The sequence below is a fragment of the Rhyacophila brunnea genome, unplaced genomic scaffold, assembly GCF_057557595.1.
Source record: "Rhyacophila brunnea isolate RB1 unplaced genomic scaffold, BYU_Rbru_1.0 scaffold_13, whole genome shotgun sequence".
Classification (NCBI taxonomy): domain Eukaryota; kingdom Metazoa; phylum Arthropoda; class Insecta; order Trichoptera; family Rhyacophilidae; genus Rhyacophila; species Rhyacophila brunnea.
In genome coordinates this window covers 28,652,410-28,680,279 of record NW_028232785.1, presented here as the reverse complement: position 1 = coordinate 28,680,279, position 27,870 = coordinate 28,652,410, and the positions used below count along the sequence as shown (strand labels likewise).

General features: G+C 34.5%; 1 protein-coding gene and 1 long non-coding RNA gene across 2 annotated transcripts; both read left to right on the top strand.

Annotated features, from left to right (window-relative positions):
• The first annotated feature begins 616 nt into the window (after positions 1–616).
• On the top strand, positions 617–27,586 carry LOC147077174 (uncharacterized). Its single transcript, XM_085941614.1, has 4 exons — positions 617–809; positions 4,963–5,100; positions 16,955–17,810; positions 27,552–27,586. Exons 1-4 carry the CDS (start codon positions 657–659, stop codon positions 27,584–27,586), a joined length of 1,182 nt encoding a protein of 393 aa, XP_085797740.1. The 5' UTR covers positions 617–656.
• Positions 5,827–8,233, top strand: LOC147077175 (uncharacterized). Its single transcript, XR_015069422.1, has 3 exons — positions 5,827–6,453; positions 6,918–7,074; positions 7,348–8,233. It is a non-coding gene; the product is annotated as an uncharacterized LOC147077175 (long non-coding RNA).
• Positions 27,587–27,870: the final 284 nt, after the last annotated feature.

The following is a 27,870-nucleotide window of genomic DNA, read 5'->3' as shown; positions in this document are numbered from 1 at the left end:
AACGTCTTGAAACCGTTTATGTTAATTAAAACACTTTGTTTCCAACCACTGAAATGATTTTTTTAATGGAATAATAATTCCATCTAAAGTTTTGAAAGGTTACCGACCTGTTGCTATTATATATAAGTACCTAATGATTATTCTCGATTTGCCGCAGTATTGAATCAAAAATCGTTTTTGACTATTAGCATATAGAATCGTAAAATTTCAAACGATTTCTGATTTACTTACTTGGCATGCAAGGCCAGTCAGAATATTTTCGTAGGTAGGTACTGTAGGTAGGTAATTTAGAGAGTTTTAAAGAAAATGTGTGCAAGCTGAGAGAATACTATCGTGAAAGAGATAAAAAACCCTTGACTTTGATATAAAATGGATTTTATAGAATTCGCCAGGGAGCATTATTGGGCGGTAGTGTCCATAAATGCCCTCGGAATTTCTCAAAAGCTCAGTTTTTTTGTGCGAGAAACAAAAAATCCATTTGTACATTTTCAACAAAGATGGCAACGCGCACTATAATATAATAATAGCCGAAATACTATAATTTCTTGGACCATTTAATAAATTTCGGTGAGAAAAAGATGGCAACACTGCGCGAAAGTATCTATGGTTTGGAAAACGTTGATACGAAGGTGTATGTCGTATGTACCGTCGCAAACATGGATGTAAAGCGAGAATATTGTGATGGAGACCAGTATAATGCAGAGGATAAACCTTCGATTGATGCACCAATGATTAGGCATCCAAATAATCCTGACGCCAGCACTTATGTAAAGCAAGAGAATAGAGACGATCCCATTTGCAATTTTGAGGTTAGTTTTTTTTACTATTCATAATTATTAGCTTTATACCCCGTTCACACGTACATTGATTTACTGCTGACAGTACGTATTATCGCGGCCATAAAAAGAAAATGCACATGTAAACATGTATTATCGTGCAAGATGCAAGATTCCTTGCATGAATCAAAAAAGTTCGCTTCTGAATTTTCACGCGACATTTGGTATTTGTTTGAAATCTTCGCCTGCGCAGTAGAGCGATACTGGCAAACATGCAGGAAATAAAACAAACTACACCGCGCAGTCTCATTTTGAAGTTAACCGATTTTGGCGACATGTCAAAAAGTAGCATAAAATGACAACATGGCGTCTCGCTTACTATTTAAGAATGAGATTGGCGACAGTCAGCACTTTTACGTGTAAACGGTTATTATCGCTAAATAAAAGCCCAATTCATCTGTATATTTTCAATGTTTCCCATTAGTTCTTAGTCGTTCCCTCATGGTAGAGGTCAGAGGATGGTAACCACCTTGGCATGTTAACATCTTTTGAGCGATCAAGAATTTCAGCTCCTCTCAATCCTCTGCTTCTATCAGGACAGAGTGAAGGCTGCCCTCTGTCAGCTCTTTTACTTGGTCGCTCTTCCTCCGCTTCATCTGCCTTGGAGGCTACCCAAAACTACCTGTCTCTCCAGAGTATCAGCTCCGTGCCGAACAATATGTCAAAAAACTGTAGAATTCGTTTCAGACATATTGTCGAGAGACGTTCCTTAACAGTCCCCTCTGATCGGCACCAACGATTATATGCCCCTCTGACGTCACACCTACTTGGGGGTGACAGCGTCTGATGTGTGTGGGGGTCAAATATGGCGAACTCCTATGTTCGACTAGCTCAAGTGTCGTGAGAGGAAACCACCTTAGTGAGGAATAGGAGTAGACGGTAGATGCACTCGTTGATGGTGCTCCAATATAGGCACTGATGTATGAAACTCGCTTTATTTTAATGACATTTATTGTCGATGACACGGCCCTCTTGTTTAGGGCCAAGGTCACAGTAAAATATAAAAAAAATATATAGTTTATATTAAGAATTCTACGAACTAACTTATTTAATCTTATAGACTTGTAAAAAGTCTTAATTAGTCACAGTAATAGGTTCACAAACAACCTATAGTTATTGTCTTTGGTCGGAGCATAAAGTTATAATTGAAAATAGTTCTATATGATTATTGTTAAAGTTTAAACTTAATAATACTATTTTAATTTGAGAGGAAAGCGTCTTGATTAAATTTAGAAGATCGTACGCGTATTTATTTTGTGTTCGTAGTAGAACAGCTGATCGTAACGTTGAGCACTAGTTTCGCGGTTACTGTGTGTGTGTGACGTCATAGAAGAGTGACGACTGTTTGGCGAGGAGTAAAACTCGTAGAGGTTTTTATTCGCGGGTACGTATTATACCGAAACTGTTAACGAAGAGTGCGTAGCAGACCAGAGAAGTCTTGCACGTGCTCGGAGAATATCACTGGGACGGAACTGATTTGTACAGAGATATTATCCTCTTTTATAGTGGCCCAGAGGGACATCGGGAGGGAGTTTTGCCAGAGAGGGAAAACCCTCCCGTCCCTTTTTACCGAGAAGAAAATTCGTGGGTAAATGCACCGGTTGTAATTTTCCGATATAAGGGGGGGTGATTAGATAGAGGCTGATGGCCTGTATGCATACTGCGAATTTCATATGCCTACTTCCACCATTTCTCACAGTGGACACTAGAATAATAGGAGAAGAGCTAAGAGCATACTCTTAGATGGGGGTCGGCAATTACGCAAAGATTTGCCCAAAAAAGGTATATACAAGATAGAATAAGTTTTCGAAAAAGATAGAAGATTTGGAAATAAGGTATTTTGATATCTTTAATATTCCATACAACTTCTCTCGCGATACGCGAGCCAATCAGATTTGATTAGGAAGAGTGAAGAGATACGTTGCGTCGATTAATATCTTACCTCTCAAACTCAGTGGCGCACCCAGGGGGGGGGGGGGGGGGGGGCAAGAGGCCCTGTCACCTCCCAAACATTAAAATTATCATAATGATTAAATCTATCTAACACAAAGGGTTGTATAGCATCTGTTGGAACGAGAAGTCGCGCGACAATATTCGCGTGAATTTGCATGACAATAATAGTATTTGAAACGTACAGCTTTCACATGATTCTATACAATCGCAATTGCAGATTAAATTTGATCTGTGATTTCAAATTGATAATACGATAAAATATCTCAGATATATAATGATTCGCGATGTACGCGAGAAGTACCAACAAAATTTACGAAACTATTCCTATGTATTTTTTTCTATAATACCTTCTTATTTATGATTTATTCTTGACCGTTTAGGTCGACTTTCATCATCCACAGCTCACTCTGAGTAGTTGCTAAACTGATCAGTGTGAACTGCGGGACTTACTTCGGGAATTTTGTATCGGTTTTGTTGTGGGCGGTTAACGTCACTTTATTCAGCGAAAGGATTGACTACAAGGCTGAAATTTGCAGTTACCTATGTCGTTAAGATTCTACTTCTACAAACACCAACCGAAGATCAACGTTTTTGTGTTGATGTCATCCTTTATAAAATATTAACATTTTAATGGTATTTTATATATTGAACATACATAATTTTGAAAACACTTCCGAGCAGCGGCGGCTCCTCTAATACCATGCAAGTGCAACGCACTGCCTGCATTTTTGAAGACATCGCTCAACTTTTCATTGTTATTCATACGTGTATCACCCACTTCGCGAAGTAGAACATGTAGCAGTATTATTAACAATTCTCCGTTCATGAGCGCAACACGATTGCGTCCAAATAGATTTTCAGTTTGCACAGAATTACAATGAGATCATTGTATACTGCTTAAACGGTAACCGAATGTTCCTGTAATGGCGTTTTGTGTAGAATTTTTTACACACTTTTAGATCGGCGCACGAAACGTAGGACTCTAGAAACAAAAACGCTAGTTTCTGTTTTATAACTATGTTGGGGAGTTAATTTTTTATATTTTTACAGTTAAAATATTTAATGAATCGCCAACATTTTACGAAAATACAAACCTGCCGCGTTTATTTCTAAACCACTCAAATTCATTCAAAAAAATAAAAAAACACATCAGCGATTATTTATTTGGCTAAAGCTTTGTTCGCTCAGAGCGTAAGCCATAAACTGTGACATTTATATTTCTTTATTGATATTAAATCATTCTTGCTGTTAAAATCTTTTTTGAGAAATAGTATAAATAAACAAAGACATATTTAATTTACCTTCTGAGAAGTCGGTAAGAGAACACGGTAGCCTTCGGTGATTGAGGCAATCATGAAAAGACGCTTTACGACCTTACGTGGCTAGGACACGTGCTCCGGATGCCGCCAAAAAGTGTGACACGTTGTACCCTTATGGCACAGCCTCAAGGGTTCCATCGCCATTGCCGGCCCTCACTCACCGTGCAGCGGTGCCACAAAAGCGACCTACGTGATGCAGGTCTGACATGGCGGAAGGCGCAAGAGTTGGCGATGGATCAAGGGAAGTGGCGCGAACTTGTGCTTGCCCTATGCTCGAATGCTGGGTAGTGACAGGGTGAAAGAAAAAGATCTTCTCTTTATAGAAGGTAAACCATTGCGCACTACCAGAAAATGCTATTCTGAAGACTACCGGCCGCCACTGCTTCTGAGAAAATATAATATAACAAACAAAATATTTTTTTTTAGAAAAAAAAGTAAAAAAGTACATAATTACAGTAATTAAGTCATTGGACGCTAAAGACGCACATGGTGCGTAATGACCAGGCGGCTTATCGATAGTAAATAACGTGCATTTTAAATTACCTTTAAAATTTACATTTTATAAAATCTACTTTGATAGGTACTAAAATACAAAAGCCGATTGGCAATAGTAAATCAATTTTTGATAGCGCTTATTATTAACCGCGATATTATGGTTTAGTTTAGACAGGGTTTAATGGAATTTTAAATACTAATTTAATGAAAACAGATAAGAATGCCTGATAATGTTTAGTGTGCACTATTTATGTCGGATCTGAACAGCCTACTTTCACCTAGATAATAACGTTTTAATCTGTTATATTAATAATATGTACTTATTGACAACATGTTATATGAAACGTTGTTTATTTCAGTTCTCTGCGACGGGTGTCACTGGTATCAAAGCTGAGACTGACATAATGCGCGAATTCACTGAAGACGAAACGCCACCATTTTCTGATGAAGATCCTCAACCCGGATGTTCGCATTCAGATTACATACCAGGACATGGGGTACATTTAATTTTATAATTATTGTAACATTTGCTTCTCTATTCGCCGAATTTTATCAAAGGTTGACGTTTAAAATTTCAATAAATCTCCGTACTCCTAGTATCTTAATTATTATGATCGGTTGATTAATACTGGGTAATTATTGAGTTTTGAAGAAAACACTCATTAAGGCCACGTTAACTGTTTGTATTGCTGCATGTATGTATTCATTAAATAATTAGGAGAACACAAACTAAGAGCCCGATGCTCAATTCGTACTTACAGTAAAATTGGTAAGTAACCGAAATCCATATGGTAACTATATAACTAAAGAATCCTTAAGGTGATGTCTCTAGGTAAAGTTGTTATCGAAAAATAGCTAGAAAAGTTTATTAATCGGTAAATATATATTCAAAAGTAATGAGAAAAATAAAATTAAAAATTAAGAAGTATCATGGAGTTCTATATACCAAAAATACGTGTCAAATTCGGTACATTTCTATCGGGTGGTAAGAATGAATGACATAAGATTTATTATCAAAATTACGATAAAAATGTACGTAAATCTATTACCCAGGGAAACGCTAAACGAAAATTGGAATTTATTATATCCTTATATCTTGTTTTTCAAATTTAAAAAACATCGATTTAGAGGTTAGAAAGCACGCAATTAAAATCGAAAAACCTCGGCTTAGACGCAATTTATCGCGATAAACGCTTAGCGTTTCTATTAAAAATATTATTTATTAATTTTTACGGCAGTAATTTGAATTTAATCTTGTATTTTTGTATATTAACGAATCGATAGAAATCGAAACAATAATAATTGCCCAAATTCAACCGATGTTTAGCTGTCCGGTGCTGCCACCGTGGAACTATTTCGAAACAATACACATATACAAAATACACACACATGCAACAACATGACATTGAAAATGAAACTCACACATAGACAAGACAAAATAACATTTTTCTGCTTCATTTTCGCTAGGATCAGTTTGTGGTAAAACTTCGACGCGAAATTGCCATATGAATAAAAATAACTTTATAATTAAAATTACAATATTTACTTAATATACGTAGGAACCTGCCTATATTCAAAATTTGAAACTGCGAATTATTTGCAATTAGTATTTGCTTAAATTAAAACTGTTTTTTATCATTATTTATGATAAAAATAATCAACAAAATAAACAAATCTCGCATTTTAACATATGGTAGCATTCGTGCTCTCGATCGAATACACAGACATCGAATATCGGGTTTATAACAATTCTTCTTTATTTTTTTGCCATTATTATATTGTTTGAAAACAGGAAGGAATCGACTCATCAGCATAGATAAGATACTTCTCATCAGTAACATTTTTGTCAAGTAAGTAAACTTTTCAGTGTATAATAAATAATATTATTATCGTACATCAAAATGACAAACTATGTCACGCAGTTTTGATTGTCAAACAAACATTCAAAAATTATTTAAAAGAGTTACATATACTGTATTTTCAATCACCATCATGCATTTATCATCAATATATATTATTTTAGGCGTATACTCATCGTTTTCGTAAAATTATAAATACTTTACGTCAGTTTGAGGTTATGTTTATGACAAATGTCATCGAGCCTATCTTGTACGTTTTGTAAATTATCTAATAGATAGTGAATTTCTTTCATTCGCATAATATGATTGTAGAAAATCAAATATTTTATGTGCTTTCAAACACGTGTCCGTGTTTTTAATACAACATAATCGTAAATTGAAAACGTTATCTACAGTGATAAGTTTAACACGAGTATATGAATATAATGAGGATATGTTTTTTTGTTTACATATAGATAAATCTTTTAATACTGATGAACTCGACGAAATATTGGACGACAGTGACTGCGAAGTCGGCGACGGTTACGAGTCCGACAACAGCGACGACATTTACATTCGACATTTACAACCTTCGACATCACAATCCAGGGTTCTTCCCTGGCTCACAAAATGGTAGGTTTACAATTTTCTTAATAATATATTTATTGGTTTTATATACCATCCAGTCATACATTAGATTCATTCATGCTTTGGCATAAAAACAAGAATTCATTACATCTTGTACACATGATGTAGCGATTGTCTCGAATGAGGAGTTGATGGTTTGAATAGTAAACTTCAATCAAAACATATTATTGCCCATCATTATTTGTATTTTTACTGCTAAATACTTGAATTAATGAGGAAATATGGATTATGTAATAATATTTTTTCCTATTGTTTCAGTATGCCGAATGCTGGTCCGGAATTGGAGGAAGATTTGTTGGCGAGAGGGCATGTTGCTGACAATGTACTCAGCTCCTTTTTCGAATACTTCAACCTCGCTCTCTTCGAAAAAATAGCTGAGCAGACAAATTTATATTCAGCACAAAAAAGGGACTTGTGGTCGGTGAATACGAATTCGAAATTCGTATTCACCGTCATCCAAATTATGATGGGTACATTAAGGTTTCCGCAGACTCGAATGTACTGGTGTTTATGATCTAAGCATTCCAATCATTAATCAAGCAATGCCCAGAGACGGGTACTTCGAACTGCGGAATCACTTTCATTTTGCAGATAACACTGCTGACCGCATGGGCTGCACAGATAAACTTTGGAAGATTAGTCCCTTTTTAAGTGAGGTTCTAAAAAAATGCCATACTTTGCCCAGACCTGCTCATAACTCCATCGACGAGCAAATGATGCCGTTCACTGGCCGCTGTAGACACAGGCAATTTGTGCTTAACAAGCCAAATCCTGTAGGCCTTAAAAATTTTGTTCTCGCGGCCAGAGATGGATTAGTGATAGATTTTCACATATATGTAGGGAAGGGAACGGTATCAGATGGAGATATGAAGCAGTTCGGTCTGGGCGCAAGTGTGGTCAAGTTACTCTGCCGGACTCTCCCCAATCCTCCTGCATTGTCTATACTGATCGTTTTTCACTAGTTTGAAGCTCGCCGATTCGTTACTTCAAGACAAAATATTCTTAACTGGAACTGTCAGAAGTAATAGAATCGGCGATGTGATTAAGAAATTAAAAAAACGATAAGGCAATGCAGAGGGGAGATTGGGATGAGAAGGTTCGGTAGGATGACAAAGTCTGTGTAGTCAAGTGGAAAGATAATAAATCCGTGTTATTATTTTCCACTGCGGTCGGCAGTACTCCTGTTGGTACCTGCATGCGATGATCAAGGAAGTAAAGAAGAAGATCAGTGCCACTCAGCCGGCCATTGTAAAGCACTACAATATGTCGATGGGTGGCATTGATCTTTGCGATCGGGTAATTGCTTATTACAGGACTGCGATGAAGACATGCAAATGGCCTGTGAGGGTTTTTAACCACTTTGTGGACTTGGCGGTAGTAAACTGTTGGCTAATATATATGCGGAATTGTAAACTAGAAAATGTACCCCGAAAGGATATTATGGGACTGTTGTCGTACTGAATCAGATTAGCGAAAGCTATGATTCGGTATGAAGATCGGGTAGCCAACATTTTAACACTGCCAGCACGAGGTCGGCCAAGAAACATGTCGACATCGCAGGTTGACACAGAGCCACCAGCTCGCAGGAGAACGGTTTTCCCCCAACCGATCGCTGAGGTACGTTTGGACAGCGTTGGCCACCATTCAGCATCCGTGTGCAGATACCCTGGATGCAAGTCCCGCACCAGGTATATTTGCATAAAATGCAATATATACGTGTGCACAAAATTTTGCTTTGAGCTGTATCACACAGTATAGGATGCAGTTCAAAGCAATTTTAAAGTAGATATTTAGGGTTTTATTTCATAATTTTAACTAATTTTAAGTGTAAATATATTTAATTATCCTATTTATAATGTTTTTGTATTGTTTTTATTGTGTAATGTTCTATTAAAATTGACCATTCCTATGACAAGTTGTTTTCTTTACCTTCCCTAAGTTTATAGAGTAGGTAATATTCATCTGCAGTGTGACCTGGTAGCATATATAGTACATTAGGATCGGACATGGTTGAAACGAAATGAATTGGGATGTCTATATAATATCGACATTGTCATAATTATAACTACAGTCGAACTCGGTTATTACAATCTCGGACATAGCGAGATCTCGGATGTAATGAGGAAACAGTCGTTGACATTTTGTATATGATTTTCTCCATACATTTTTATTCACTGTTATAACGAGATACTTATCGGATATACCGAGCTAAAATACTGGTAATGTGTTGATCGTTTAAAGACATTTCGACCCTAAGCAATAAAATCCGATCGGACAGGATGCCGCCGGGGACAGATTACGTTTATGACACTAGTTAAGTGTCTAATTGTTGTTTTCGCCGACAATAAAAATACCTATTCTCTGATATAACGAGTACCGCTTATAACGAGCAAATTCAGCCGGTCCAACCTTCCTAGTAATAACCAAGTACAACTGTATATTCCTTATTTTGTTTAATAATAATTCGAATGGCATTTGTTTTGCTATTCATTTCATATCATTCTTTTATTCCACCTATACTAGAAATTCGATGTAATTGTCAATTGTACAAGATTAAACTCAATCTTATAAACATTTGTACTTAAATGTTCATTTACTACTATAAATGAATTTTACTGTAGAAAAATATTTATATTAATTCGTATTGACAACGTAAAAAAATCTGGTTCATTGGCTGGACAGGATACCTTGTATTGCCACTGTAAAAATAACTACGGCAAACAAAATGTAAAAATCATAAACACTTTAAATCAAATCGACATGTTAGAATTGTAAATATTTTATGGGGAAATATTAATTGTAAATATTTTTACATAGGTAAGTAAATATATAATAAATTTAAATGCATTTTTATCAAACTTATGATTTTTAATATGTGGCGACACACAATATTTTATTTTATATTTTATTGCCATCTGGTTGCGATCGACGAAAGTTTTTAGTAATACATTTTTAGAAATTCATGGTAGATGCCTGTAGATGCCTTTAGATGGCGTTGAAGTCACATTTGATCGTAAATTGAGGCAAAGAATTCGCCTTAAGGTGATGTCTCTAGGTAAAGTTGTTATCGAAAATAGCTAGAAAAGTTTATTAATCGGTAAATATATATTCAAAAGTAATGAGAAAAATAAAATAAAAAATTAAGAAGTATCATGGAGTTCTATATACCAAAAATAAATGTCAAATTCGGTACATTTCTATCGGGTGGTAAGAATGAATGACATAAGATTTATTATCAAAATTACGATAAAAATGTACGTAAATCTATTACCCAGGGAAACGCTAAGCGAAAATTGGAATTTATTATATCCTTATATCTTTTTTTCAAATTTAAAAAACATCGATTTAGAGGTTAGAAAGCACGCAATTAAAATCGAAAAATCTCGGCTTACACGCAATTTATCGCGAATAACGCTTAGCATTTCTATTAAAAATATTATTTATTAATTTTTACGGCAGTTATTTAAATTTAATCTTGTATTTTTGTATATTAACGAATCGATAGAAATCGAAACCATAATAATTGCTCAAATTGGCAACATGTTTGTCTGTATGGTGCTGCCGTTGTGGAATTATTTGGAAACAAAATATCTCCATACAAAACACACATACCATAACATGACGTTGAAAATGAAACTCACACATAGACAAGACAAAATAACATTTCTCTGCATTTTGACAAAAATCAGTTTATCAGTTTGAGGCGAAATTGCCATATGAATAAAAATAACTTAATAATAATTGAAATTACAATATTAACTTAATTTACGTATAAACCTGCCTATATTCAAAATTTGAAACTGCGAATTATTTGCAATTAGTATTTGCTTAAATTACAACTGTTTTTTTATCATTATTTATGATAAAAATAATCAACAAAATAAACAAATCTCGCATTTTAACATATGGTAGCATTAGTCTATGGTAGCATTCGTGCTCTCGGTCGAATGTCGGATTTATGACAATTCTTCTTTATGTGGCCATTATTAGGTATATTGTTTGAAAACAGGAAGGAATCGACTCATCAGTAACATTTTTGTCAAGTAAGTAAACTTTTCAGTGTATAATAAATAATATTATTATCGTACATCAAAATGACAAACTATGTCTCGCAGTTTTGATTGTCAAACAAACATTCAAAAATTATTGAAAAGAGTTACATATACTGTATTTTCAATCACCATCATGCATTTATCATCAATATATATTATTTTAGGCGTAGACTCATCGTTTTCGTAAAATTATAAATACTTTACGTTAGTTTGAGGTTATGTTTATGACAAATGTCATCGAGCCCATCTTGTACGTTTTGTAAATTATCTAATAGATAGTGAATTTCTTTCATTCGCATATTATGATTGTAGAACCGAATTTAATAAACTTACCTAGAATTTAATAAATACCGATTATAATCAAATATTTTATGTGCTTTCAAACACGTGTCCGTGTTTTTAATACAACATAATCGTAAATTGAAAACGTTATCTACAGTGATAAGTTTGACACGAGTATATGAATGTAATTAGGTTATGTTTTTTTGTTTACATATAGATAAATCTTTTAATACTGATGAACTCGACGAAATATTGGACGACAGACTGCGAAGTCGGCGACGGTTACGAGTCCAACAACAGCGACGACATTTACATTCGACATTTACAACCTTCGACATCACAATCCAGGGTGCTTCCCTGGCTCACAAAATGGTAGGTTTACAATTTTCTTAATAATATATTTATTGGTTTTATATACCATCCGGTCATACACTAGATTCATTTTCATTACATGCTTTGGCATAAAAACAAGAATTCATTACATCTTGTACACATGATGTAGCGATTGTCTCGAATGAGGAGTTGATGGTTTGAATAGTAAACTTCAATCAAAACATATTATTACCCATCATTATTTGTATTTTTACTGCTAAATACTTGAATTAATGAGGAAATATGGATTATGTAATAATATTTTTTTCCTATTGTTTCAGTATGCCGAATGCTGGTCCGGAATTGGAGGAAGATTTGTTGGCGAGAGGGCATGTTGCTAACAATGTATTCAGCTCCTTTTTCGAATACTTCAACCTCGCTCTCTTCGAAAAAATAGCTGAGCAGACAAATTTATATTCAGCACAAAAAAGGGACTTGTGGTCGGTGAATACGAATTCAAAATTCGTATTCACCGGCATCCAAATTATGATGGGTACATTAAGGTTTCCGCAGACTCAAATGTACTGGTGTTATGATCTAAGCATTCCAATCATTAATCAAGCAATGCCCAGAGACGGGTACTTCGAACTACGGAATCACTTTCATTTTGCAGATAACACCGCTGACCGCACGGGCTGCACAGATAAACTTTGGAAGATTAGTCCCTTTTTAAGTGAGGTTCTAAAAAAATGCCATACTTTGCCCAGACCTGCTCATAACTCCATCGACGAGCAAATGATGCCGTTCACTGGCCGCTGTAGACACAGGCAATTTGTGCTTAACAAGCCAAATCCTGTAGGCCTTAAAAATTTTGTTCTCGCGGCCAGAGATGGATTAGTGATAGATTTTCACATATATGTAGGGAAGGGAACGGTATCAGATGGAGATGTGAAGCAGTTCGGTCTGGGCGCAAGTGTGGTCAAGTTACTCTGCCGGACTCTCCCCAATCCCCCTGCATTGTCTATACTGATCGTTTTTCACTAGTTTGAAGCTCGCCGATTCGTTACTTCAAGACAAAATATTCTTAACTGGAACTGTCAGAAGTAATAGAATCGGCGATGTGATTAAGAAATTAAAAAAAACGATAAGGCAATGCAGAGGGGAGATTGGGATGACAAGGTTCGGTAGGATGACAAAGTCTGTGTAGTCAAGTGGAAAGATAATAAATCCGTGTTATTATTTTCCACTGCGGTCGGCAGTACTCCTGTTGGTACCTGCATGCGATGATCAAGGAAGTAAAGAAGAAGATCAGTGCCACTCAGCCGGCCATTGTAAAGCACTACAATATGTCGATGGGTGGCATTGATCTTTGCGATCGGATAATTGCTTATTACAGGACTGCGATGAAGACATGCAAATGGCCTGTGAGGGTTTTTAACCACTTTGTGGACTTGGCGGTAGTAAACTGTTGGCTAATGTATATGCGGAATTGTAAACTAGAAAATGTACCCCGAAAGGATATTATGAGACTGTTGTCGTACTGAATCAGATTAGCGAAAGCTATGATTCGGTATGAAGATCGGGTAGCCAACATTTTAACACTGCCAGCACGAGGTCGGCCAAGAAACATGTCGACATCGCAGGTAGACACAGAGCCACCAGCTCGCAGGAGAACGGTTTTCCCCCAACCGATCGCTGAGGTACGTTTGGACAGCGTTGGCCACCATTCAGCATCCGTGTGCAGATACCCTGGATGCAAGTCCCGCACCAGGTATATTTGCATAAAATGCAATATATACGTGTGCACAAAATTTTGCTTTGAGCTGTATCACACAGTATAGGATGCAGCTCACAGCAATTTTAAAGTACATATTTAGGCTTTTATTTCATAATTTTAACTAATTTTAAGTGTAAATATATTTAATTATCCTATTTATAATGTTTTTGTATTGTTTTTATTGTGTAATGTTCTATTAAAATTGACCATTCCTATGACAAGTTGTTTTCTTTACCTTCCCTAAGTTTATAGAGTAGGTAATATTCATCTGCAGTGTTACCTGGTATGTGCATATAGTATATTTTACTTTATAAAATAAAAAAAACGTAAAAAAAAATTTTTTGTCAATAGACTAATACTTCTCTTCCATAAAATCAAAGAAATATTTTTTTTGATGGCTGGTTCTCCCTCGGGTCTCAAGTGGTTATATTAGAATATATTATTATATTCTTAAATAATAATATGTAAATGAATTTTTGTCTAGCAATTTTTTTCATCTAGAATTCCATTCCATTGGCAACTTTAATTTACTTTTAAAATTAGTTATGGTAACTCACTGCCATCTGATTGAAACTGACCAAAGTTTTTAGTAACAGATTTTTAGTAATTCATGGTAGATGCCTTTAAATATAAATAGATGGCGTAAAAGTCACATTATATGTGTTATTTAGGCCGAAGACATCGCCTTAACCATAGACGACTGTTGTTATAAACACGCCCCCTTCTGTATTACCATTTACCACTGACAGCTGCTGTTAAAATAAATTCGCATATCTATAAAACAGTCTATACACTCAAATTCATTAACAATTATTGATCTCAATATGGATATTGATAGTTTTAATTCATTTGGCATGTACCTGCATGCAGAATATGCTTGTACACAGTTTGCAGTTATTGCAAACAGTGATGTACGCTTGGTAGAATTCGCGCCAAATGCCGATAATGTACAATCTCGAAAATAGAGAACAGAGATCTTTTGTTTTCGATTGAAACACAATACTTACAATAATATTATATTGTGAATAATTGTCAACAGTCCTTAACTCATTCATTAGGTACTCATTATTAGGTAGGTAGTATATATTATTATTATAATGTTATGAGTAGGTACAATTTCATAACAGTAGGTATACGATATTTTAATTACCTATTACAAATTAAAACTGTTGAACAACTATTAAATATCCGTGACATTTAATACGACATACTTTCCTTTACTTTCGTTGAATCTGTACATGTCTTAATTATTTAGTAAAACCGATTATCGAATTGAAACATCAGTGTCTATGAATTATGAATTAAATTTTCTTATTCAGATTTAGATACTTATGTAATATTAAACCAATAGATAGGTAGTTGAAATATATAAGTACCTAGTTACCTACACACCAACATGGTAATATGAGTTTTAATCATTTTATATAATTATTCTCATCATAGCAAATTTGTAATAATTGTAAAGGACATCATCTGACATTTATACGGCAAGTGTTACCGTATCGGGAAAAACACGGATCAAAAAGTATCTTATATTATTCACTAATTGCGGAGACATTAAATCATTTTAATTAAATATTAATTGTGTATGTATAGTTATTGAATTTATTTTGAATTGTTTTCATATTTTTGTCATCGTTTAACAATTACAAAATAATTTACCGAAATTATAAAAAGAGAATTTTTTTATATATGGTATTATTTTCAATAGAAAAACGGAACGAAGCTATTGCAGATCTGGTGGACCATAGACAACTCGATCATAACTATGAAAGGCTTTCTGCATAGTGTTTTGTTGTAAATACATTTTAGTTATGACAGACGATTGAGCATCGGGCTCTATCTATGACTTAATTAGTAGAAGTTATCAGTATACATATTAAATATATCGATGACGCAATCACATTTTTTTATAATTTTCAAATAATAGCTTTATTGATATTTCAGTAAAGTTGTTATAAAACGCAAACTGTGAAAAACATTTTCCATATAAAAAAAATATCTACTTATCATAAAAATGTACTGCTTCTCATCACTTTTAAATATTCGGTCAAATTAAAAACAATAATTTCTCGTGCTTGTCTTTGTAAAGGATCTTTGTCATACCCCGATAGAGATGAGGTTTTCATTAAACACTGTTAGTATACTATTGTCTCGTGTAAAACAGAGTTTTCACACAAGGTCACAGCATTTATACACCTATTATATGCGCACGAAAGTAAGTGTGCTTCTGCGCAGGTCCGTTTTTAAGTTGTTTAGCTATAATACGACTCAGAGCATTATTTAAATATCAGATGTGCTCAACCGGTAAACTGAATTTATTATAAATTCACAAAATATTTATGCTATAACAATTTATATATGTAAATTATATAAACCGAGTCATTCCTTCTCGAGACTGTCGCTCTTTGGATAACTGCCGTCCCTATGCGACGCTTAGTATGCGTGGCCTCAGGAATTCAGAAGTATGATATATTAAAATATTGTTTAAACTGTTGATCGAAGTCGCCTGATGAAATTTGAATATAAATTCTCTCCCGCACTGTCATGTATAAATCTACGTCCCCGATATAGTATGTAACACTGCATACAACAGTTTTTAATTGTAGCCAAGATAAGATGGTTCTTTTTCTCTTTTCTTTCGACCATGTCCGATCCTAATAGGATCATATGAGCCTCCACAGAGTAGAGGATTGTCTTAACAGATTTTCTTTTTACGAGAAATGGTTGTCAGCCACTTGCTCAACGAATTAGGTTCAAACTCTGACTCACACATGGTACCCACGACGCAATACGATAACGCTTAAGCCGCGCGGCCATCGTGAGTTCTCTAGTTTTTCAAGATGGTTCTAGTATAATATATCAAATCATTTTTTTATACTGTTGATCGAGGTTACTTTGATGAAATTTGAATATAAATTCTCTCAATTTGAATATTGTTTGTGACATTGGTTTCGCCTTTAGCATCTTCCGACACTATGGACACTCTCAACTAATACACTGACACATAAATTACTAGTTACTACTCGAAGCTTACAATGTGTTTTTATTGAACAAGGTGCAAAACTCCCTCATAGTATGTACGTTATTCTGGTGTTCTTAAATTATTATTTTAAAATTTTGCATTCGAAATTATTATAGATTCATACATATTACCAAGAGCAGTACCTCAATAAATGTGTCATCGTCTATTTTAAGCATTTGCTTTTCGATGTTACATGTAGGTGAATTTAAAATAAAAATATTTATGGATCATTTCGTAACATTATTTGTATTTATATCTATGTTGGTACTATTACCATTTCTTAACGTCATTTTCATTTTAACTACACTTATAATGCCTGAAGATGCTGAAAGGCATAAGCTTCGAAAAAATAACTCAAATAGAACAGTTAAAAATCTAATTTAGAATAATATTGACGATTATTTTTGTTTTTTCTAGGTTTCTACTAAAGGCTTTTTCACAAAGCATCACGATATAGACAGGTGTCAACAATCCTCGCCTGATGGAATCCAAGATAGAATGACACAGTATTCAGAAGTGACGATAGATGAACAAAACATTAAAAGAGAAATCTCAGAACGATCGACTCCGAAGGAACTTCGACTTATTTTAAGAAGAGTAGTTCATTTCTCACGTAATTTGATTTGCAGCTTTTGTAACGCAGTTTTTGGATGCGGAAGTGCTCTGAAAAGTCACAAAAAGGTTCACACGGGCGTGATTCCTGACCAAAACCAAGAAAATTTATTCTTGCAACTAAATCATCTCGAAGCATATAAAATGACTTATACTGGTGAAAAACCGCATAAATGCAAGGTATGTCCATATAGATGCTCGCAACTTAGTTATCTTAAACTCCATGAAATGACACACACAGGTGTTGAACCTCATAAATGCAAGGTATGCACATATAGATGCTCGCACTTAAGTAGTTTTAAACTCCATGAAATGACACACACAGGTGAAAAACCTCATAAATGCAAGGTATGCACATATAGATGCTCGCAACTTAGTAGTCTTAAAAAACATGAAATGACACACACAGGTGAAAAACGTCATAAATGCAAGGTATGTCCATATATATGCTCGCAACTAGGTCATCTTAAAAGACATGAAATGACACACACAGGTGAAAAACCTCATAAATGCAAGGTATGCCCATTTAGATGCTCGCTACTTAGTAATCTTAAAATACATTTAATGACACACACTGGTGAAAAACCTCATAAATGCAAGGTATGCCCATTTAGATGCTCGCTACTTAGTAATCTTAAAAAACATGAAATGACACACACAGGTGAAAAACCTTATAAATGCAATGTGTGCCAATATAGGTGCTCGCAACTAAGTAGTCTTCAAAAACATGGAATGACACACACAGGTGAAAAACCTCATAAATGCAAAGTATGTCCATATAGATGCTCGCAACTTAATAATCTTAAAAACCACGAAATAACACACACAGGTGAAAAACCTCATAAATGCAAGGTATGCACATACAGATGCTCGCGACTTAGTGATCTTAAAAACCATGAAATGACACACACAGGTGAATAACCTCATAAATGTAAAGTATGCACATATAGGTGCTCGCGACTTAGTAATCTTAAAAACCATGAAATGACACACACAGGTGAAAAACGTCATTAATGCAAGATATGTCCATATAGATGCTCGGATTTTAGTAGTCTTAAAAAACATGAAATGACACACACAGGTGAAAAACCTCATAAATGCAAGGTATGCCCATATAGATGCTCGCTACTTAGTACTGTTAAACAGCATGAATTGACACACACAGGTGAAAAACCTTATAAATGCAAGGTATGCCCATATAGATGCTCGCTACTTAGTAGTCTTAAAAAACATGAAATGACACACACAGGTGAAAAACCTTATAAATGCAAAGTATGCCAATATAAGTGCTCGCAACTAAGTAATCTTAAAAACCACGAAATGACACACACAGGTGAAAAACCTCATGAATGCAATGTATGCCCATATAGATGCTCGCGACTTAGTAGTCTTCAAAAACATGAAAGGACACACACAGGTGAAAAACCTCATAAATGCAAAGTATGATCATATAGATGGTCGCAACTTAGTAATCTTAAAAACCATGAAATGACACACACAGGTGTAAAACCCCATAAATGCAAGTTATGCTCATATAGATGCTCGCAACTTAGTAATCTTAAAAGACATGAAGTGAAATATACTGGTAAATAATCTTATTAATTCACCGTATGCTCATATAGATGTTTGCCAAGTAGTACTCTTAAAACACATACAATGTAGACGTATAAATACTGGTGAAGACCTTTTAACTTCAATATATGATTTTGTAGTTATTTGGGAAGATGAGTACATTTCTCACGTATTCTGATTTGCGGCATTTGTAATGCAGTTTTTTGATACGCAAATTTTTGAAAAAGCTTAAAAATGATTCACACCTGTAAATGTCATGTATTCTTCTATAGTTTCTCGCATCATTATTATTTTAGAGTATGTGAAATGACACATTCTGGTAAAAAAAACCTTAAAAATGTAATGTATGTTCATATCGATGCTCGAAACTGTGAAAATGTACTGGTGAAAAACATTTTAAATGCACTTTATGTCCATATCCATATCACGACTGTATCATACTGACAGGCAGAAATACTTACCACTATACTACCGAAAAGGAATGAATCACTGGATATGCCGCCAATACATGTTATCATGGAAATCTCTTCTCAGCGGTCAACGCTCAGCATTACTTGCCCTCACTTAGGCTTATAAGACGACTTTTACCGACGCGTTTTTTTTTTTTTATAGAATTATTAATAACCATGTCCCTGCTTTTTCGTACAAGGTGGTTGTTAGTAATTTTGAACCATCATAAACACCCAGGCTTTGAGAAAAACACATAAATGTTTGTGTCATGACCGGGAATCGAACCCAGAACTCTCGGGTGGAAGGCCAGCGCCTAACCCACTGCACCACGTGAGCCGCCTTTACCGACGCGTTGCCTGTCCTTGGATCTATGAGCCGGTGCGCTCGAACGGTTATTGTACGCGACCTGGCTTATAACACGGCGCTGCTTGCGTGGCAGGGGAAATGGACCACTTCTTCCAACGGCAGACAAACGCATTTGATTTTTCCTAATATAAAGTGGCGCATGGAGATAGCCAGATTGACTTTTCAGTTCTTAACCGGACACAGTGGTTTTGCTTCCAAGTCAGTTTGGCCTAATAGAATCTCCGACTTGCTTATGTGGCGAATTGCAGGATGCCGATCACATCCTCTGGGAGTGTCCCCATATTATGTCGGTTGAAAGGGAAGAGCTTCTCAAGTCGGTCTGACCCTCAGTTGAACCGGTCGGCCATTGCGACTTGGTAGGGTAAGCCGCCCAGTGAATGAACAAAACTCTATTATTTTAAAATCATAAGAATTGGGTGATACGGTGATTGGGTGATCTGGAGTAGGGATTTTTTTATACGTTGACAATACTTATATTCATATGAAAACAACTTCAGAAACCCCCTTCTGCCTCAGTAGCCAAGGAGGTGGGCTGATATTCGGCCGACTTTTTTGTTCATGAAGTTTTGTTCCTAGCTGTACTAAAGAGTGTGCGTGGTCCGAAATTTTAATTGTGACTTTTCTACCCTCTTCCCTGCATTACCCAATTATTGACTTTGCTGAAGTAACTGAAGATTATAAAGGTTAGATATCGTTTTATTCGTATGTTTTTTGTGCCGTAACGTTAAATATCAGTGTTCATTAAGTGGTCTTTCTAATGGAGGTTAATTCAATTAATAAACGGTGTGTTTATTCTTTAGATTAGTTATAATATATTTTTTTATTATTATACCCTTTAATGATTATAATATATAGCTGTAATGTCGATATTTATGTATGTAAATGTATTGAAAAGCTTATAGCTAGTATTTGAACACTTTTTTTAACACTACGGTACCAATTAATAAACCAGCATTTTTAATCTTATGAATGGACCAAAGAATTTAATAATGTATTATGGTTGAAAAGTAGACCTTAACTATTTTATCTATGATTACTTCTCAAAAAGGAATATTAACAGTACAATAACATTTTTGTGATGTGGCGCAGATAAATGAGCAACTTTAATGTTTAACAAAATTTCGAAATTTTCGTATTTTTTCAGAAAAATCATATTCATTGTCATAAAATTAGTAATAACATAGCTATACACAATTAATTGTACTGACATTTATGGTTGTCGTTGTTGAATAATAAATGCTTAATATGTTTAATATGCTTAGTTTATTTACTGGTTTTTCTCAGGTTCATACTTTAGATTCCGTGTTCAATTACTGGGCTTTTCTTTGTTAATTTATATATTATTTTTTTATTAAACAGATATGGGTTGCAAATTATGTCTATTAAATTCATTTAAATCTTCATAAGTTATAGATGAGTACAATATTTTTTAAAAGAACTATAAGAATACCTATGCTTTTTTAGAAATTTTACAATTATCCAAAGTCCTTAAGTGTGCATTCACTGGGCGGCTTACCCTACACGAATTTATCGGTTCATGCATGCATATTTTCATAAAAACCCACAAAAAATATGGTGACACGTAAATTTATTTTATGTTTTATGTTATACCTAAATATATTATTGTTTTTGATGTGCTCATAATATGATATAATATAATTTGGTACCTATACTTTCTGTTTATTGTTGTTTTATTCGTACTTCATCCTGTCATTGATTACCCAGTGTTGGGATATAGTGCAAGAACAAGGTCGTCCGACATAGCTAGGTCCATACCTACGAATCGCGACATGTGAAACAAGTTGCGCGTAGATCTCTTTTGTAGCATCGCTGTGGGGAAGGGAGGGTCGTCCATTGGTCGTCGGTCAGCCGGGTGGTGACGGAACTCTTGAGATATTATAGCAACGGGTTTGTTTCTAATGTTTTTATATACCTATATTCAATATTGAAAAAAAAATGTTAATGTAGTTGGCAGCCCTGTTATATTATGGGGTTTGGATAATAAAATAGGTTTCACTTTATAATATTATTCTTTTATTATAATCGATTTTTTAAAATTATCATAATCACATAACACTGTTATTAAAATTTGATCATCATATTAATAAAATTTATTGGCTCCACAATCCTTTGTTGATCTTGTCCGCCCCACAAACAGGTATCATAACATTACTTTTTACGAGAAATGGATGTAAACCACTTGCTCAACCTATTTGGTCTATGCTCTGGATTTAAACAGACAGATTTGAACAAACCGACAGAAAACAGACAGTTGTTATTATTGTACAGAGTCCAAAAAGAGTGCCGATTTCAGTGACATCCCTAGACAAAATACCGCTCCATTTTTTATCATCATTTCATGACTTCAATACCTACTGATACCGCCTAAAGCGTGGCATCCTCAGAAGATCCAAGGCCATGACGAGGCCTGAATAATCATTGGGCGGATTCATGCAGACATGAGCCGATCAACTGCGAAAGAGACATTTCTAGCTTATAAGCTTAGATGTACGACAAATTATTGTCACCCTTTTGCAACATCAACAAAATTTAATAGAATCATTCTAGCCCTTAATGCATATAAAATCCTGCATTTTTTATACCTTCATTAATTCTAAAAACAAGCCAAGTAAATCCTAGCATTACACTCATTCTCCTTAACTCTAAAGCTTTATTAAATTCATACTTAATATATATCATAAAAGCATTAATATTAAATTCATTTGCATAATAATTGCCATAGCAGCATTGTTAAAGTAAAGTCAATGCATAATAATTAAATATAAATAATTCATTCATCTCAAGCCATACAATATACCTAATCGTATCAATTAGTCTAGTTTCACTCAAAACTGTTTCATATTATTTTGTAAAAATATGTCTGATCGAATTTGCCCAGCAATAATTATTCCCCAGCCGCCGAAAATTCAAAAAAATACGCACGCATCTTCCAAAACGCCGACGATGTACTTAGCAAAGAAATATTTTAAAATTATACCTACTAGGTACCTAGTAAGTAATAATTTTTAATAATGCTAACAGACGCGCAGCGAAGGGTCTACTTCGGCTTCGAAACCCAGGTACCTAACCACCTACAAGCTTTGGGTATGTTGCGAAGCGTGCCTTTTTGTCATTTTTCAGTGAAGGAATTTGTAGTAGGTATTATTTTTATCTTGCCTGGAGCTGACCTGTGTCCCAAAATGTTGAGTCATTCGGTTTTCGTACTCTCGAGCGAGACGTCGGCCGCGTCCAGCGTCAGGAGTTTTGTGAATACATTCTAACGCAGCGATGTGAGGTTGCTGCACATTGTTTCTATATCAGTTCATTGTATGAAGCTATCAGTGAAGTTTTACAAGCAAAACTGTATACAAAAAGTACCTATTTTATTAGAGGTAAAAGGGTTTTAGGTCTACGTTTTTGATAACTTTAACCCAAATTATGAGTTCCAGAAGTAGAAAGATCGTGCAATTAACATTGAAACCAAAGAGATTGAAGACTGTCGGAGGAGTCCAATCTCTTTGATTGAAACTAAATAAAAATCAAGAATTGTCGGTATGTATAAACCTATACTTTTAGATTCTGTTCAAGATAATGGAAATATTCTAGCGACTGAGATAATAGAAAGGTATATCAATGATGTAAAAAGAAACAAAAGCAAAGTGCATGTAAACGAAATATATCTGCAAATAATAGAATGAAAGAACAGGAATACCAGGGCCGAGTTAAAAGACAATATCAGTAAAAAACATTATGTAAAAATAAAAGCAAACGAAAGCTTGGTCCACGTTGCATCTCACAAGCATGTGTCTCATCTGGAAAGCGGTTTTTCTCACAGATATATCAAGAAACCCGGGCACTTCAGCCACTTTTGGTTGAATATGTAATGGCCACAGAGAAAATCATACGTTTCTTTACTAATAGATTGTATAGACCCCAATCAGAAGCTATATAAGAACTCTGGAGGTAGGTAGAAGGGAGTATATCTATCATTACCATTTAAAGATGAACGAGGAAAGAAAATAAGTTTGCCGATAAATGTTCTGTAGGTAATACTTTCGCCATATGAGATTAGAGTGCTAGAAATCAAAACCAGCATTGCAAGGACAATGAGCGAAATGTTCATACTTGGAAAAAATATGCTGAAGAATTTATCGATTCACTACCACGAATGGAGTCACATTAATGCCATAAAGATCCATTAAGACTTTTTCTTGAACCGGTGTTTCGTAAGAAAATGTGCCTTTGTCGAGTTTACAAAGATAGATGTAATGAAACATCAAATAAGGCATTGTCATAGTTTACATTTGATGAAGTTCACTTATAAGAAGACTTACAAGCTCCGACATTTACATCTCTTGATTAATCACCTCACAAACCTCATACAAAATTAGAAACCGGTCTATTAAAATATTGAGCAATGGGTGCGTGTGTCAAAATAAGAAAAATATTCTTGAAAATTTAATGCACTCCTCGAATTGGCAGTAAAATATCAATTCGAGATTAGGTAGGCACTTTCTCAAAAATATTTGGAGTTGGGCACAAGTAAATGGAGAAAGATTCTGTACATGCTGCAATCGAAAGAAAATTGAAAAACAGGGAAATTCATCTGCAATCTGATTATGCAGTGGCTACATGAAAAGCCATAAATATGTCATTTACTTATCGAGCGGACTATGCAACTCATGATGTTTTACTTAACTATAATGTACTAGTGACTTCGGTACACGTTAGTAAGATCCAGAAACAAAATAGGGGATCCAATTATTGTTAACGATGTGTGTCACTTGGCTTACCTTCCAAATGGAAAAATCTAGTACAGAATTAATTTTAGTCATGATCTTAAAGAGATACCGAGACGACCGAAGATCATAACAGTTCCAATTGTTTATCCAAGATTGCACGGATCAAGAAGAAATATCGGCCAACAAGTTGAAACACCTGCAGAAACTAAAATGTGTGATTCCAAGAGACTATTTACGACATTTATAATTTAAATAATTATATAATGTATATTATGTTACAATTTAAAAAAATCTTCATACATATATAACTATGTTGGGTTTGATTCCATTGGTTATTTATAAACATGTACATTAGTTAAATATTCATTATTTGTTATTAATTAATTAATTATGCAGCCATTAAATATTTAACTCGTATGTCACGCAAACTGTTTCATTATTTTTTAAATAAAACTTATTTACTTTTCTCATAAAATGTAATGTAAAGAAAAACCTCCTATGTCAAATATTTTAACAAATCTGAGTGCACAATACTTCTATGGCATGGTAAATGTAATACGGTTTATGTTAGTTACAAATAAAGTTATACAATCTATTAAAAATACAAAAACATTAGACTTTATATATTTTTTTTAAATAAAAGACTTACATTATCAAATAAATCAGTTTTAACCTTCTCCTGTATAATCGTATTTTTTGACTTGGAAGGTTTGTGATCTGCAACATGGATGTGCCACACTATCAAAGGTCCGGGAGGGGTACCAGATCCTACGTCAGACCCTCCCTCATTCTTTCGGAGATGACAATAGGTACCTATCTGATAAAAGGTGTTGTATACATAACTAACAAAATAATATATACCACTAAATCAATTATTGAAATGCCATCTCTACTTCAATGGTCAATATTGCTAGACCACAGTTTCAGATACATCAGGTACCTACATTAAAAAATACTACACCTGACAACTTTCAAAACTCGCGAGCGAATGACAAAAATATTTAGATAAATTAAATAGGTACCTAACCATGTACCAACCTATTATTAAAAAATGTACACGTGTCATTGCTCAGCTTGCTTGCACAACGGAAGTTAACTAGACGACGCGAACCCGTCAAAAATTAAAGTCTTGTTAAACCTTTTACCTATGTTAAGTTTGTTTCTAACCACTGGAATGAATTTTTTAATGGGATATTATTTTCATCTAAAGTTTGGGTAGGTACCTACCTATCGACCTGTTTCTATATATAGGTACCTAATGATTATCCTAGATTTGCCGCAGTATTGAATCAAATATGATTTTTGACACCTAGTAGACACGCATATAGAATCGTACAATTTCAAAAGATTTCAGATTTACTTACATAACATACAAGGTCTGTCAGAATATTTTCGTTGGTAGGTAATTTAGAAAGTTTTATAGAAAATGTGTGCAAGCCGAGAGAATACTATCCCGAAAGAAAAAAAAGCCCTTGACTTTATTTTAAAATGGATTTTATTGTATTCGCCATTGACAATTTTTGTCGGAAGTGATCCATAAATGCCCTCGGAATTTCGCAAAAGCTCTTTTTTGTGCGAGAAACAAAAATAAACTCATTTGTACATTTTCAACAAAAATGGAAACGCGCACTATAATAATAATTGCCGAAATACTATAATTTCTTGGATGGGCTAAATAAATTTCGGTGAGAAAAAGATGGCAACACTGCGCGAAAGTATCTATTGCTTGGAAAACGTTGGTACGAAAGTGTATGTCGTATGTACTCTCGCAAACATGGATGTAAAGCGAGAATATTGTGATGGAGACCAGTATAATGCAGAGGATAAACCTTGGATTGATGCAGCGATGATTAAGCAGCCATATAATCCTGACGCCAGCACTTATATAAAGCAAGAGAATAGAGACGATTCTATTTGCAATTTCGAGGTTAGTTTTTTTACTATTAATAACAATTAGCTTTATACCCCGTTTACACGTAGGTACATTGATTTACTGCTGACAGTACCTATTATCGCGGCCATAAATAGAAAATGCTCATGTAAACATGTACTATCGTGCAAGATGCAAGATTCCTTGCATGAATTAAGTTCGCTTCTGAATTTTCACGCGACAGTTGAGATTTGTTTGATATCTTCGCCTACGCAGTAGAGCGACAGTGGCAAACCTGCTGAAAAAAAACAAATACACCGCGGAGTCTCATTTTGAGGTTAACCGATTTTGACGACATGTCAAAAAGTAGCATAAAATGACAACATCGCATCAATACAAATCTTGCAATCCATTTTTCACTAACTTTCCGATTAGCTAGACATTTGAAACTTTTATAATGTATCAGAACACGATTACAATGCATTATTTTAATACTTTTAGCCATCTTTAAGCAGAATTGAATTAATTTTCAGTTAATTCTCTTTTGTATGGAAAGTTATTTCGGAAAAAAATCGTTAAAAGTAATACACTTTTATTGTATGCGAAGAGGGTCCTAGCAACTAAATTATTAATATATACATGCGTTACTATGAAAATCAATAGGAAATGTCAAAATGACATTTCAGTATTCTATATTTATTCAGTACTTATATTATCTATCAAGTACAAAAAAAAAGTATTTATTAATACATTGAATTGTCAAGTTTATATGATTCTACAGAAAATTTAAAACCGTGGTATATAAAAATTTCTTTTTATCTTGTAATTATTATGTATTTAATTTTATATAAGTATTGAACATATTATTCAAAACATTGATTTTGAAAACACTTCTGAAAAAATATATAACAAACGGAAGAAATCTTTTTTAATGCCTACTTTGATTTAAAATACAAAAGCCGATTGGCAATAGTAACCCAATTTGGAAAGCGCTTATTATTAACTGCGATAATATGGTTTAGTTTAGGGAGGGTTTCATGGAATTTTGAAAAGTAATTTAATGTAAACAAAATATAAGCAGCACTCGAGCGGAGCGCTCGTTAATTTTCTGAAAATATTAACACAGTTATCTAATTTTGTGTTTGATTTTTTGTTACATGGCCATTCTAGCTCAAACGGTAAAATTATTTTTTCCGCGAGACGCCGCGACAATGCTGCCGATTTTATGACCCGGAACGGCGCTCCGGTCCATTTCGAGCCCTGTATATAAATATGCCTCATAATGTTTAGTGTGCACTATGTATGTTGGATTTGAACAGCCTACTTCCACCTAGATAATAAAACTTTAATTTGTTAAATGTAAATATTGACAACATGTTATATGAAACGTTGTTTATTTCAGTTCGCTGCGACGGGTGTTACTGGTATCAAAGCTGAGACTGACATAAAGCGCGAATTCACTGAAGATAAAATGCCACCATTTTCTGATGAAGATCCTCAACCCGGATGTTCGCATTCAGATTACACACAAGGACATGGGGTACATTCAATTTTATATATTGTATCATTTCTCTTCTCTATTCGCCGATTTTTATCGAAGGTTGACGCTTAAAATTTCAATAAATCTCCGTACTATTCCTAGCCAATCGTATCGGCTATGATTATATCAGTGGCGAAGTGTGGAGGTAGGCAGTTAAGATCCGTTATGAATAGTGGACATT

Coding starts and splice junctions, on each gene's coding strand:
- LOC147077174 (XM_085941614.1), top strand. CDS start 657: ATGGATGTAAAGCGAGAATATTGTGATGGAGACCAGTATAATGCAGAG. Junction 5,101..16,954: donor ATTACATACCAGGACATGGG/GTACATTTAATT, acceptor TGTTTTTTCTAG/GTTTCTACTAAAGGCTTTTT. Junction 17,811..27,551: donor ACATGAAATGACACACACAG/GTGAAAAACCTT, acceptor TGTTTATTTCAG/TTCGCTGCGACGGGTGTTAC.